Raw genomic sequence first — 15,876 nt, 5'->3', positions numbered from 1 at the left:
GCCCTTATTCTTTTTGCTGTTTTTTCTGGACTTGCAAAAAAAAAAAAAGAAAAAAAATTACTTAGTTTTAAGCATTGGCGTTCTGGAAAATGCCAGTGGGGCTGCTATAAGGTGCCATAGAAAATCAGTATTTAGTGGACTGGTGGGGGTTGTTTGGGCCTCTGTGTGGACTGATTGGGCCTATGTGTGTGTGTACCTGAAATGCCAGGGCCTATTTAATTCTCAGTCCAGACTTGTGGTGACAGTACTATGCATTGTGGTGGACATTCTATGAACCCTAGCTGGGGGCTGTAATTACAATGCTTTATATATTTCTATTCCTGTTATTACTTTTACACGGATTTTATCACAAAAATGTATAACTGAGTTTCAGCACCGAAATGCATTCACACTAAAAGACTGATGCTGTGTCAGTTTATAGTGATGTCAGGGCTGAAGGAAGCAGATCATCTTTTTCTCCCCAGCATACAAAGGATTCATATCAAGGTTTCAGTACACACACAAACTGGTTGAATTTTGTGTAGTTCTGTAAATAGTCACAGTTGCATGCATCACAATAGCCTAGATAGAATACAATTCTGATGCAGTACTTATTGTACAAACGCAGGTGCTTCTACATTGGGTACACTGTTCAGAAATGGTATATGTACTAGTTTAACAGTTTGCTTTTCTACTTTAAATCTTCAAGGTAGTTAAGGTATGATAAAAGAGACTGTGTAAAATTCTAGGTCATTGCGTTTTTGCATTCAATTCCCTCTTTGAGATGCAACATTTGGACATTTGGCCCCTCTCCCAAACCCACAACAAGGTTACAGATGTATTCGCACATCTTTATACCAGCAGTAGCTGTAAGATTATCTAAGATAAATAAGTCTGCAACCTAAATTAACCTTTAGGCTGGCCTTACTTGAATGTTTGGAAGAGCAAATGGTCATTCTCCTCAAATCTTACTATAACTGGCCTTAAGATTGTCTGGTTGTCCCCAGGGGTACACAGAGCAAAGGCTGAGTGTCCATTGCTCTTGACACCCTTGGGGATAAGCAAGTCTCTGAGAAACCGCTGCAGTAAAAGATTTCCATTTATTTTTGTATTTTCTTAAATGGCCTTTTATTTGGTGGTAGTATCTATATTAGTGAAGTTTAGTTCATGCTGGAATGAACACGTTTTCATATTAACCTCTCCTCTTATTAGAGTGACAAAAGAAGTTGATTCCTCGTCTAAGGAAGCCATGGCTTTCATCAAGCAGCAGGAGAAAAGCCAACAGGAGCCAAGTCCAGTTTCATCAAAGACTTCTGTGCCAGGAGAATCTGGGTGAGTAAAGTAGGACTCTGCACAGTCCTTTCTTCTTTGCTGGCGATGAACAAATTAATTGTGGGAAGATGATGAATTGATTTATTATGTTTTCTTGTTTACCAAAATACAGATTTTCAGATGGATTACATATAGCGTGTGGCAGATCAGCAATTTGATGGCAAATAGCTTAGGCATCAGTGCTGCTTCTGGTTACAATGCCAACATGCAGAGTTAATGGGGGGGAGTGACCGGAGTCTGATATAAACAACTTGTTTGATTGATTTTGTAGAATGGTTTTTTTTTATTGTATGACCTACAAAAAAAACCTCTTGGACTTTTGCATTCTGCTTGTGCATTTAATAGATGCTTTTCCAGTAACTTGTTAGGGCATGCCTGCAGCCAGCTTCTGGACGGAATACTGCAACTGACAGCCCTGATGCCTGATCTTCATAATTGCTTCTAAAAGGCAACACTTTTCCTGTAGGTTAGTATGTAATAAGTATGTAATAAAGCCATATGGGTTGTTTTGTAGAACGCCATCTTATTCAACTGAGGCTTAACTTTTCTATTATAGCCAGCACCCAGGCCAAAAGAGCAGGGGGAAAAGGTGAAATTAAAAATAAAATAAAAAAAAGAGGTGGTATAGTACAATTCACCTTGGGATGTTGTTCTGTGGATGGTTATTCTTTAAGGCACTGCTGTCCAACCCTTCAAGGCCTTTTTATAGCCTCCATATATGACATTACAAAAAATGTGCACATCGTGGCATTGATATATCTGAAACACAATAACATGAATTTAACAAATGTATTACTGGAAAAATATTTTAACCGATAAACAATTCACTGTAAAATATGGCATGTGGCTGTGTCCATAAAAAACTGCAATCATGTATAGAACTCAGCCTTAATGTCTTGCAGGAAAATTCCCTAAGGCACACCCATTTAGACTTTTTTCTCACATATTGAAATGTTGCCACAAACTAAGGGAAGAACAAATATAAATACATCCAAGGCTTGTGCCCTTTAATTACTAGAAAGGTTTGCAGTATCTAATTATACGAACAGCAGATGTTACAGATTCCAAGAGCTGTCCCACACCCTGCTGGCTTCATCTGCTATCATATTTATGGCACCTACCAAAAAGGGCAGGAAAAAGTAACCCTTGTGGCATTTTGTGTAGTGTACAAGATGTGACGGAATGAGTTTTGAGGTTTATTGAAGTGACACTGCAAAAAGCACTTTTAATTAGCTCAAAACCTACAGGGGGACTTCTAAACTCCTGTGAATATACATCCAAGCACACAGAAATTTTAAAAAGACTTTCTACTAAGCCGTAAGTTATAGTTTGAGAAAAGCTTACTTTAAAGTTATTTTTATATAAAAGCAAGCATTCTCCAATTTTCATTTACAGATGCCACTGAGGGTGTTTTTACCTCCATGGACAAATGTGAAAAAAATATGGGAAAAAAAATAGAAATGAGAACTGAAGCCCTACAAAGATAAGGCTAACGGTGTATGCTCTGTTCTTAGTGTAACCCTAGAGAGAGATGCCTAAGTCCTGCCACAACAAAGCTGCTTTATCGTGACTGTTATAACTGTTATAAAACCATGTGCTATGTGGCTGATTTCTAATCTTTCATGCAATATGCATTTTATTGGAATCCAGTTACAAAGAAAACAAAGATCGGGTGAATCTATGACTAATGCCAAACAGGGGATGATCTTGGCCTGCGAAGAAAGTTGGCCATGAATCAGCCCCTACGCTAGCCGCTGCTTTTCTTCTTCTCCTGGAATAATTGTGTCCAACCGGGTGCAGGCACGTGTGGCAGATTTCACCAACGAAAGCTAGAGTTTGCATTTCTTTCCTGAAATTGACCGCCTGCGCCCAGACTGACATAATTATTCTGGATGAAGGCATAGAAGTAAGCAGCTCCCAGTGTAGGGGCTGATTCTGGTTGTTTTTTTTTTCCTGCAGTCCAAGATCAGCCCCTGTATGGCATTAACCTATCCCTTAAACAATTATGGAAATTCCGCAGTTAAAGACTCCTTAAAATTAGATCAGATCTGACTTTGTATACTGCACAGAAACCGTACAGTCTGTACTATGTTTTCCAGCTATTAGAAATCAGATCTTCAACCCACTGTTTTTCAGTGATAATACCCCAATGACCCTAGACCAATGCCTTTCCCTTGACCCTGCTGGTTTGTAAGAGAATTTAAATGTTATAGAAAACTGTAAGCATATGGCACTCTTGAGCTTTTCAGTTTGAGATAACTGATACCTAGTTGTTAGGGTCTGACTTATTATAGCAACTAGTCAGTGATCTGAATAGCAGCAAGGCAATGAAGAGTAAATGCCTTTTCATGGTTGTTAGGCATCACTGACCCTGGAAACCAGAGAGAGGCAGAACAATGCAAACAATTTCCAAACCACAAATACACCGAAAAAGAGTACAAACTGCTAATTTTCTGAGTTTATTAAAGCCTGCCTGAAGTGGTCAGCTTGACCATTCAGTTGAGGAAGTCTGTATATTGCTAAACAAGCGTATCTCTCCACCGTGTGCTCACCTTGAGGTAGGTGATATCGGACTGATCCGATCAGCAGTACAGGACTTCAGATCGCTGCACCACATCAGCAAACGGACGTGGTCCGCGATCCAACAGGATTTTTAGCCCTGCCCTGTTTTGGTCCTACACAGAGGACCTTTATCACAAGGTGATTCTCTTTTAATGTCCTTCATGCTGATGTTACTTTTGCTGCAGCACTTAGGCTTTTTTTCCATTTGCTCTTGTTTAATGACTGATAAATGACTGATAAGTTAATTGTCCAATAGAGAGTGTGTATACACCCATATTATTAATTGCAGGCTTCCTAATTTATGTATAAGCGAAGGGTGTCTGCAGTTGTTCGTGCACAGATTTAGGAGCTTGCCACTTTATAACAGAAATACATTTTAGTGTTGCTGGGAAAATAACTTGCCCAGCAGAAAAAGCCTGTGAGTATTTTTAAGCTTTTTAGATCTGATAATATACATGGGTCCTGCCATTACCCACTTTAATGCACCTAGGTTTTCTCTTTTGGCAGATAGGCTTTCAGTTTAAGAGATTTACACACATTTCCAAGTGTATTATAAAATCCTCACAAGCAAACACACATCACTTCAGATGTGTAATTTAGATTTATCTTATCCACTTTTCCTTCATTGCCAATGTGATTGAACAAGCTTCAGTTCTGTTCAGCCACTGCACTAAAACTGTTATTTGCCAAGAGTAGATGAAGGGCAAGGGAAATGAAAGGATATTACAGAGGTCAGTGCAGTGTTGCATTGCAGAGGGAAAAGCCCCTATTATCATTCATTGCATTTTCCCTGAAATGACACTCTGCAGAAGGGAAGGCAGATGAGATGCACCAGTGAATTTAAATTTCCACCTAATTATCCTGAGATCATGGTTGAGAACTTGCCTTTCAATAGCAGAAATTCCACATCTCCCTGTAGCATTTTACAGTATTCTAGTGGGAAAATACAGAATCACCTACAAATAAATGCCTGTTCATTTGAATCTAATGAATAGCTCGACAAGCATCTCTGTCGAGTTAGTGAGTGTTAGAACTGGCTTCTGTGTTTTCATAGTTTTTAGTAGTTTTGTGAACTATTGACCATCACACTTAGGGGCAGATTTATAAAAAATCAAGTTTTCGTTTTTTTTCACGATTCGAGAAAAAACGCAGTGAAAAAATACGAATATATTCGAGAATAGTCGTAACCTTGAATAGTTGCCGTTTATTAACAAATAAAACCAAGAAAAGTTGCCAGAAAAGACTCTGCATGTAAAAGCTGCCAAGGTTTTATACAAGTTAACGGGAATGTTCTATGACAACTTTATTTATTTTTCCAGTTTATTAAAACATTTGATATTTTCTGCCTCATTGAAAATGAATGGGACAATGAAATTCTGGAACGCTACTTTTTCTGCGAAAAAACACACGCAAATGTTTTGTTGAGTCCCATATTTGTGATGTATTCTATTGGTGCCTAATGATGTACAATGCTGTAAAATGCAAGCTTTGCGACAATATTCAGATATTTTATTAAAAGTGCTATGTTTGGCAAAGCGGTGTGGCTTGGGAGTTTGGTGTTAAGACTTATTTACCCATTTTGGCTTCAGCAGAATGTATACCTTGGAAGAAAAAAAAAAAAAAAGATTTGGTTTTCTAGGATAAATATATTTTTGTTGCGTTACCCCACATAAAATGCTTTAAATGTGTTGATTTTGCAGTATGGCAATTCGCTTTTTGGGGCCAATACACAGCCACCTTAACTAATATGCTATAACCAATTATTCTATACCTATTGCATAAAGGAAAATTATGTTTATTGCATGCTATGCATCTCATACAGTGTTTTCATTAACAGACAAACAGCAGTAGCTTTGATTTGCAAAATGAAGTTTGTATATACAACAATTCACACTGTTTATGAGTTGTACACAGCAAATATTTATTTAGTGGATATAAACAAATACAGTAGATGCAGGGAGTTTTCCCCCCTCTGACGCAAATTGGAGAGGCTTCAAGTGGGGTTTTTGCCTTCCTCTGGATCAACTAGCAGTTAGGCAGGTTATATACTGTAGACTTAAATGGTTTTCAACCTAACTTGCTATGTTACAATTATAATCACATTGTACCTTTTGCAGGTCCCTACTAATTAAAGGGGTAGTTCACCTTCCAAATACTTTTTTCAATCCAGTTGTTTTTAGAAATAAAGACTTTCCATTATTTATTTTTTACTGTTTTTCCAAAATCTAAGTTTAAAATTTAATGTCCGTCTGTGCTGGCAGCTCGAGCCGACACATCGCCATGCGAAGAAGCGCATGCGATGTGTCAGATGTCCTGAAGATACAGGAAGTATCGTCGCATGGCGACATGTCGGCTCGAGCTGCACCATGGAGTTCCTCACTTAACAAAGCAGTTCGGCTAATGACGCCACCTCTATCAGCTGAATAATACCACCATGATTCACAAACCTCTTGTCTGTTTTGTGGTCAAAGCTTCTTGTGTCCTGAGCACACTTTTCTTGCTGAGTCAAACTGACCTAATAAGACCCAACTAGCTTTTAGCTTTTCACTCTGCTACAATACCAAACAGCCAAGGCATCTCATTGCTCCTTGATCCCTAAACTCATTAGGTAGTAGTTTAGGGGCAATATTGATGCATGGGTCAAATATTTAACTCTGACCCATCCTGCCTGCCTCTCCGATTTATTTATTCTTTCCGGGCCCCTACTCTGATAATGTTGGAGGGTGCAGGGCAAGCATGAATATATAAACAAGCACCCCCTCATTAGCAGTGGGGTTGAAAAGGCACATAAAGATCGGGGAACAGCCGGACTGGCAGTAAATAATACCAGCCTCTGGGGGCAGTTGGAAGCACTTTTTGAGTTGACCCAAGCTTCATGAAGTACGGAGACACTTTGATTATTTGGAGTGTTTTGATGTTATTTTATTTGTTTATATGTACCAAATCAATGTTTGATGGGCAAAACTATTTTATAAATATATATTTGGTTATAATCAGGGCCTGTGGCAGATGTCTAGGCTAATGATAGCTTTCACTATTTCACAAATTGTTCAGACTGACTGTTTTTTCTACCTGTAGTATCAATAACTGCACAGGATGCATCCATTGCAGAAGTGGAGGCTAAGAGAGCACAGCTAGCAAGTTGACTGTTTTTTCTGGGGTTTGTGTATTTGGTTTTCCCAGTAATTAATTTTAACTAGTGTTTGAACATCCCTGAAAATGGAGATCTCATCAGCATACATGTGCTAACTTAAATGCACTGTAAATTTAATTCCAACAGAAGAATTGTAACTTTAATAAAGTTGCCAAGGACTGCAATATTCTAATGGAAATAGGTGTAGGGGGCCAGGTACTTGAGTATATAACTTCCATTCGAAAAAATACATTGATGCTTTACCCAAAGAAACAATAGTATTGCACCAGAAAGTGGATGGTCACCATGTTATGCAAGTTTCTAAGGGCTGAAAGACTACAGCAGTGTTCAGGGAAACATGATTAGTTATCCTTTACCCTAGTTATTAAAGCATTTTCATACCAAATGTGTTTCAGTTTGCCTCAGAGGTAATTTCATTTAATAGTGTGTACGGTGATGCATGATTTAAATAATACAGTGTGAAACACAAAGGGTAGAAGTGATGATTCTTCAGGACTATTATGACTGAATAGGATACTATTGATCATCCTGAATATGGATATAAAAGAAGCAGTTCCTGTAGAAAAATGTAAACATTAGTTATGAATAAAAATACTCCATATCTACCCTCTGCTCCCGTGGGAAAAGGCAATTTTGTTCCATGTGAATATTGTAGACTGTGGAAAAACAACTCCTCCCTTTGATAAAACCACATTTCTCTATTCAGATAACATGCAATCACACTCAGACCTCTGCTTGTTCATGACAATCATGGGAATCGCATTGTGATGTCTTTAATTATATATCCTGTGGGAATATATTCTGCATATTTATATAAAGATAATGGTTGTCTGCTTTCATATGTCTAAAGCTGGCCATAGACGCAACGATCCGATCGTACGAATCGTGGATTCGTACGATTTTCGGACCGTGTGTGGAGAGTCCCGACATTTTTCATCCGGCGGAGATCGTCGTTTGGACGATCGGACAGGTTAGAAAATTTCTGTCGCCTGCCATTAATATATCTGCATGTATTGCCGATCGTACGATTTTCAGTGGGAGACTGTCACTAGCTTTGTCAGACATAACTATCGTACGATTGCTGTCAGAGGTAGAACATCGGCTGATCTGTTCTTTAACTACTTTATTTGATTGTAATGGTAAGACTTCGATCTGAATGGTTAGTGGAGGGTCGGGAGATGGGAAAGTCCGATCGTACGTTGATTCGTACGATCGGATCTTTGCGTCTATGGCCAGCTTAATGTATATTTAACTCCTCCATCACTATTGATCCCATGAAATCATGATGGTGTCCCATACAGAGCTTATCCTTTACTTTACTAAAAACAAACACCTCCACCTGTCAATAACTCATATTTGTATGTAGAGTTTAGGCCCATCCGTCATTGGCATCTGTGCTTTGCATATCCCATCACATTTTCCACAAGTTACACAATCACTAATTACACTTTTACAATTAGTTTAGAATTTTAATCCTGGGGAGCAAAATCCATTTACCTGCACCATTGTCACTTGGATGTGTCATTATAGTAGTTCCCCTAGAGTTTCTGAAGTCAAAATCATTAAAGAAAATGGTTTATGTTAGGAATGCAAAAACCTTCTAATAGATAATGTAGCTGGATTTTAGTAGTGATTCCCAACCAGTGGCTCATGAGGAACATGCTGCTCACTATCACCAACTCCTTGCTCCCAGTGGCCTCAAAGCAGGTGCTTATTTTTGGATTCTTGGCTTGGAGAGCAATGGAAGCTTCTTCTACGATGCTCACTGGGTAATTGAATACAAACAAGTGCACCATACACAAACTTGTATCATGACCATCTAGTTTTAATTCTCTATTTCCTTTTGTATTCTGAATTGAGACTTTATTGTTGTTGTGGGCTTACATATTTCTATTTTATCTATGCATTCTCTCAGTGCTGGCATTCATTGTTGTATGATTTCACGATCCCTCTTTCAACAAGGATGAAAAATCTAAATTTAATCTAAAAACAAATCTTTCCACTTTTGTTTGTGCAGCCTAAAGAGGCCCGGTGGAATGAGCAGTATTCTGGGACAACTGGGATCCAAGAAGCAGAAGATCAGCACTTTAGCGAAATCTAAGCTCGACTGGGAGACATTCAAAGAGAAAGAGGGGATATCGGAGGAACTGGCTATCCATAACCGGGGAAAAGATGGGTAAGAAATGCTTTATGCCACCACCTGTAAAATGGAGAATATTAATTGCCTGAATATAATACAACAGATCAGGGCCGCCATCAGGGGGTCACAGGGGGGACAGTTGTCCCGGGCCCGCCGATTTTTGTGTCTAAGGGGGGGGCGGCCATGCTTCACGTACTTGATTATCCGGGCCCCCCTGCTTTCAGCGTGCTGCCAGCTGCACAAAATAGGACACAGCACCTCTGTGCATGGAAGCTTTTCTCCTATTAAGATTTCTTGGGGGGGTGACCCAGGCCATAATTTATTTATTTTTTTTATTTGTAAGTGGAGCCCTACCACCAATGTTAAAAAAAAATAAAAAAAAAATACTTTTATGGGCGGCCCTGGCGCCACAGTTTTTTTTAACTTATAAGGGGGCCTGACCATCAATAGCTTTTTATAACTTGTGTGGGGGGGGGGGGTTACCTTTTTAGCACTGATGTCTATGTGGTCTTTTGACTGTGGCATGGAGTGGGTGGGATCTGGGGCGGGGCCCTGAAAACTTTGTTGTACAGGGCCCTGTGATTTCTAATGGCGGCCCAGCAACAGATATGCAGGGAACCTCATTCTGTGCCGCGAACATGCACATTTCTGGCAAATATTTTCAATTGCATTTGACTGGAATTGCTGTAATGCACTTCCTATCCTTTGGTGCTTTTGGGGACAGCTTCACTTAAACTGTTAGAGTTGAGTGAGGCTTAAGCATGACCTTATATCTTTGCCCTTAAACTTTTACTGAATGTGCTAAATAAACAGACAATGCAAAATTCAAGCAAGGGGAAACAGACATACGCCTTGGCACAGCATGTTGCTGCTTTTGCAGTTGGCTCTGTTCCTCCATTGAATACAAGGTTTTGCTTGCTGTTGCCAGACCTGCTCTGACTGAACACTTGCATCCTTCTTGCCTGCAGGGGTGGATATAAATGAACTCTTGGCGCCAATGAATGTTATGTAACACCCATGAATGCCTCAATCCCTTCACATTCTTTTAATTATTCATCAGTGAAGTGAAGGCCAGAGCACCCTTCTGCTTTAAAGGGAACTGTGCCCAAATAATGGAAATCATGAAAATTTGCATAATCAAACAAATTAAGTAGATTTCCTATATACATTTGTATATAGGAAATCAATGGCTGTCATGGGAATTTTTTTTTTTTTCAAAAAAATTTGGAAATCTGACATGGCGCTAGACATATTGTCAGTTTCCCAGCTGCCCCAAGTCATGTGACTTGTGCTCTGATAAACTTCAGTCTGCTGTACTGCAAGTTGGAATGATTCAGTTACATAGGAGAAACAACAGCCTGCCAGAAAGCACATGATCAGGCAAAATGACCTGAGATGGCTGCCTACACACAAATATTACAACTTGAAAAAAATGCACTTTTTTCTGGTTCAAGAATTACATTTTATAGTGTAGAGTTAATTATTTGCAGTGTAATTTAGAAATAAAAAAATACATCATAAAAATCATGACAGAATCCCTGTAATTACATGTATTTGCCATTGAATGCAGTATATCACTGCCCTTTCTTTTCTCTGTCCAGATGACTCTTTAAACAGTGCAGGAGATTAAAGCCATTACTCCAGTTCCCACAATGCCTTGCATGTTCTGTGATTACCGCACCTATGTAAAAGTTGTGCAGGGCATTGTGGGAATTGTATTCTTAGCTGGAGCATTGTGTCATCAGAACAAGGAATGACTGGGCAGGAATGGTTTTCGATACAAATTGATGAGAAACAGATGCTGTGAGAGGGATAGTGAACATAAACTTGATTATTTCAGAAACGGTACAGAATTTTTAATTTATTGTATTTAGAAAGTTTCTTATTTCACTATGCTGAAGCTTATATTAAATTGTTATTTTCACGATAGTTCCCCTTTAAGTGTCTCCGTATGTCAATTAGTGGACAGGATTCTAGGGCTGTGGGAGACAAACCGTAAGATCACATTGTTACATATCACTTCAATTCCTCTAGTAATTAGGATATTTGGCTGTTCCTTCAGGGACTTCTGCCCCTAGTTACAGCTGTTTAAGTAGCACCTGGGGCCATAAATGGAAATAATCACTGCTTTACTTTAAAGCAGAACATTATTTTTTTCTAATTGACATGGTATCCCTTTAATTCTGGTTGTCAGTGGAAATCTGTGTTGGTTGAAATACAAGGGTTCATACCCCACCTAACAGATAAATTTATACTTAAATGTGCAATTAGTTGAGTTGAGTCTCTTATATCCCCACCTACCCTGTCTGATGCTGTAGATTGTGCTTCAAATCATAGGGGGGGGAACCTTATTTAGGATGTAATTCCAGGTTCCAATCATTTTAAACTATAATGGACAGAAATGTTTGATGAATACATGCTTGAATTCAGGAAACAATAGAAATAGTGTGTAAAAAAAAAAAACAAGTTTGCTGTTGCACTAAACTCTGAAAATTAGGGATGCAGTTAGTTAGTTTTTTGGATTCAGCCGAACCCCCGAATCCTTCGTGAAAGATTCGGCCGAATCAGAACCCTAATTTGCATATGCAAATCAGTGAGGGGGAGGGAAAAATAGTGCCGCACTAAGTGCACGGCTAAAAAAAATTTTACTTCATGTTTTGTGACGAAAAGTCACATGATTTTAAAGGGATCCTGTCATCGGAAAACATGTTTTTTTCAAAACACATCAGTTAATAGTGCTACTCCAGCAGAATTCTTCACTGAAATCCATTTCTCAAAAGAGCAAACAGATTTTGTTATATTCAATTTTAAAATCTGACATGGGGCTAGACATTTTGTCAATTTCCCAGCTGCCCCCAGTCATGTGACTTGTGCCTGCATCTGCTATCTGGCAGGCTGCTGTTTTTCCTTCTCAATGTAACTAAATGTGTCAGTGAGACATGGGTTTTTTACTATTGAGTGCTGTTCTTAGATCTACCAGTCAGTTATCTTGTGTTAGGGAGCTGCTATCTGGTTACCTTCCCATTGTTCTTTTGTTTGGCTGCTGGGGGGGGGAGGGGTGATATTACACTAACTTGCAGTACAGCAGTAAAGAGTGATTGAAGTTTATCAGAGCACAAGTCACATGACTTGGGGCAGCTGGGAAATTGACAATATGTCTAGCCCCATGTCAGATTTCAAAATTGAATATAAAAAAATCTGTTTGCTCTTTTGAGAAATGGATTTCAGTGCAGAATTCTGCTGGAGCAGCACTATTAACTGATTCATTTTGAATATATGTTTTTTTCCCATGACAGTATCCCTTTAAGGATTCGGTTCGGCCAGGTTCAAGGATTCGCTGAATCCAAACCCTGCTGAAAATGGAAGAATCCTGGATTCGGTGCATCCCTACTAAAAATGTATATACAATTTTCACAAAAATCCTACTAGTCATATAAGTTTGTTGCATGATTGAAAGAAAATGTAATTTGCTGCTTATAATGTGATATGCAACACAGTTGATTCACTTGTCAAAATGTCAAATGTTAAAAAAAAAAAAAAAAACAATCCTACTGGTCCCCCCATCTATTCCACTTCCTGTTTGCTGCTTTCCCAGGCTGCACAGGGAGCCTCGGGACTTTGCACTGTAGGATAGGAACCAATCAGCAACTTTGCAGACAGAATATTTGCTTGTGTGAATGCAGAGCTGTAATTGGCTACCCATTTCCTGCCAAAGATGGTCTACAGGGCGCTCCAATAAGATTGTAATCAGGCGCATATATTGCTCTTCATTGACTTCTAGACTGTTTTTTTTTTTTTTTTTGAGTTTTGCTATGTGTCCCCTTTAATAAATAATCTCCCAAAAATGGTAATAGCTTAGTTTTAATGTTATAAAAAAGTAAACATGGGACATGGTTGTGGGTAATGTCTCATCAAAGCCATTCTTCTAACAGAAGACTTTACCTTGTTCTTCCTTCTGCAGGTATATTGAGAGGAAAGCTTTCCTGGAAAGAGTAGATTATAGACAGTTTGAACAGGAAAGAGATATAAGATTGAAAAACATGAAACCTTCTAATTGATACCCAAGGTGAAGTATGAACACTTCCAGTTTGAAAGACAACAATTGGCGGTTCACCAAACAGTACTCTCTTCTGACTGGGAAAAAAACTGCTCTTCTGTGGGCAACCTGTGTGATTTGCTGGATTTATATGTACCTTTGTTACAATTGCGACTTGAATCCATTTAATAGGGCTAATGTTTTCAGATCGGTGCTAAATTGTTCTAGTGCAACAAGTTTTGATTTGTCTCCTACAGGTATGGGATCTGTAATCCGGAAACCAGAAAGCTCCTAATTACGGGATGGCTGTTTCCCATAGACTTCATTATAATCAAATAATTCAAATTTTTAAAATTGATTTCCTTTTTCGCTGTATAACTAAAACCGTAGCTTAAACTTTATTGGAAGCAACACCAGCCTATTGGGTTTATTTAATGTTTAAATTCTTTTTTAGTAGACTTGAGGTATGGAGATTTAAATTATGGAAAGATCTCTTATCCAGAAAACCCCAGGGCCCGAGCATTCTGGATAACAGGTCCCATACATGTACAAGTTAAAAGATGAAAGCAAGGGTTTGAGTGATTGCTATGGTTACCTACACTTGCGCAATTTGGACCTTGTGTTCGTAAATCATCCCTTTATGCATTTCCAGCATAAGTGGCCACCACTAGTCTGGAGTTATGATTCTGATTACTGCTGCTAGAATCTCACACAGATTTTAATAGGTTTTCAGTTTGTATTTACATGACCATGAAAGCCTACTTTACAGGAGGATTCCAAAAGGTTAGGCACCACTAATCAATTAAATCACTAGGACCAGTGCGACTTTTCACTACAAACTGCACTGACCTGGGAAACTCTAAAGAATCACCATGCCACCAACTTACCTCCATTTGTCCCTCTGTGCTTTAGACTTGTGCATGCGTAATAGGGTAGGATTTCTGATTTTACACTACTGCACGTGTACAAGACTAAGGGTGGCCATACACGGGCTTCCATGACCAATATCTGGTCTATAATCGGGCAGATATCAATTGGGCAGTTTTAAAAAAGCTGACAGATTACAGACTGCATCGGCTGTATGCCCACCTTATTTCTTTCCCAGTGACAACGAGGAAAGATGTGATATGGCCATGTGGCACTTTTTTTAGAATGTTCTTCAGACAGGTACTGTATTTTCTGAAAAGGATCACCAGCCCAGGAAATTACCTTGTCATTTAAGTCGGGGGGGGGGGTACCTTTTATTTTGGCACCCCCAGTGATTTAGGCTTTCCGTATACTGATGTATATCTGTTGTATACATAGTAAAATGTTGTTTAGACTCATCCCTTTTGTGTGTGTATATACTTAGCTATAGAACCTTACAGCTAGAGTAAAAATCCTTACACTGTGCATTGTACCATATTAAACATGCTTGTCTTTTTTTTTTTTTTTTCTTTGCACTTCATGTCAGTTTGAATTTCATTTTCTATTAAACCGATAATTGCAATTTTGGTAACTGGATTATAGCGCCTTTGTTCTAGGAATGAATTTGTGGGGAGTGCTGTGTCTGTGTTTATACTGCACGCCATATTTATGCATTCAGCCAAAGTGATGCTCTGAAGTGGAGTATTTTGTGTGTATGTTATGCTAATTTTAAATTAGGTTTTTTTTTTAAACTTGATACTGCACAGGGAAGTGTCAAATAATGTTTTCCAAGACCTGCTAAGTGAAACCCACGTCAGCAGTCCACTAAATAAACATAAAAGCATATGGAACCTTGTGAAAGTGTTTAGGTCACTCATGTTACCATGGTGTGAGATGGAGATGGTGTGAGGGGAAAAGTCTCCAAGCCGTCATTTAAAGTCAGGGTAACATAAAAATGTTACTGATTTGCACTGACATAACTGTTACTCCTGTTCATTACATGTATAAACAAATATCTACAGATATTGCAGTCGACACCCACCTATTCAATCTCAGAACCATTGTTTTCATTTGTGCACATTTATAACTTGGGCTAAGAACCATACAAAGTAAAAATAATGCATTGTAGAAATGAAGCAGACATTTTGGATGTGTAGACTACAGCTGGTAACTTATGGCTCTTATGTTATATCTTGTGTGTATTGTGTAGGTGATAAAATTGCGCTAAACTGATGTCGATCAGAAAGCAGTGATGCAGGGCCTGCTGTTTCCATTTGATTCATTACATCTGCATGCAGTATTGGAGAGCCATCAGACAACTGAGCGTACATCTCTGAGGGATTGATTCCTCAGACTTGTGCACATTGAAAAAAAAAAAAAAGCAATGGCTTTAGGGTTGCTATTTTTTTTGTAAAAAACTGCTTGTATCTTTTGTTGTTCTTTGTTCAATAAAATCGTCCAACCTCTTTGGTTCAAAATTACTGGATATCTCTCTCTTCCAGCATCCTGAAACCCCCCTAGCTGTTGGTGAAATGGTGGAAATATATATATATCTCCTAACATTTCATTGAAACCTGTACTGTATCATCAAATATGGTCATCTACCAGTCCCTGATAGGATTTTCTAACTAGCTTTTCCCATAAGTTAATACATATATATTAAAAGAGAACTGTCATCATAATTAAATAGACAGAGCTGTGCAAATTAAATTGATCTTACTGAACCTGATGAGTTTTGGGTGAACAGATCTTTTTAAGGAATAAAGA

At 38.6% G+C, this 15,876-nt stretch overlaps 1 protein-coding gene across 4 annotated transcripts in view; it reads left to right on the top strand.

Moving 5' to 3' along the window:
• Positions 1-15,587, top strand: part of cfdp1.L (craniofacial development protein 1 L homeolog) — a 29,653-nt gene extending 14,066 nt beyond the window's left edge. The window contains exons 5-8 of one of the 4 annotated variants that reach the window (XM_018257818.2): positions 1,192-1,311; positions 9,045-9,203; positions 13,129-13,233; positions 15,320-15,587. In XM_018257818.2, the coding sequence (XP_018113307.1) occupies positions 1,192-1,311; positions 9,045-9,203; positions 13,129-13,225 (376 nt within the window). In that variant the 3' untranslated portion in view covers positions 13,226-13,233; positions 15,320-15,587. Of the gene's footprint in view, positions 1-1,191; positions 1,312-1,656; positions 1,778-9,044; positions 9,204-13,128 lie in introns of those variants that run through there. The other 3 variants (XM_018257817.2, XM_018257821.2, XM_018257819.2) reach the window with 3 other exon arrangements.
• The last annotated feature ends 289 nt before the right edge of the window (positions 15,588-15,876 follow it).

Source organism: Xenopus laevis, chromosome 4L (genome assembly GCF_017654675.1).
Source record: "Xenopus laevis strain J_2021 chromosome 4L, Xenopus_laevis_v10.1, whole genome shotgun sequence".
NCBI classification, from domain to species: domain Eukaryota; kingdom Metazoa; phylum Chordata; class Amphibia; order Anura; family Pipidae; genus Xenopus; species Xenopus laevis.
The sequence above is the reverse complement of the archived record's forward strand: the minus strand, read 5'-3'. Positions and strand labels throughout refer to the sequence as shown.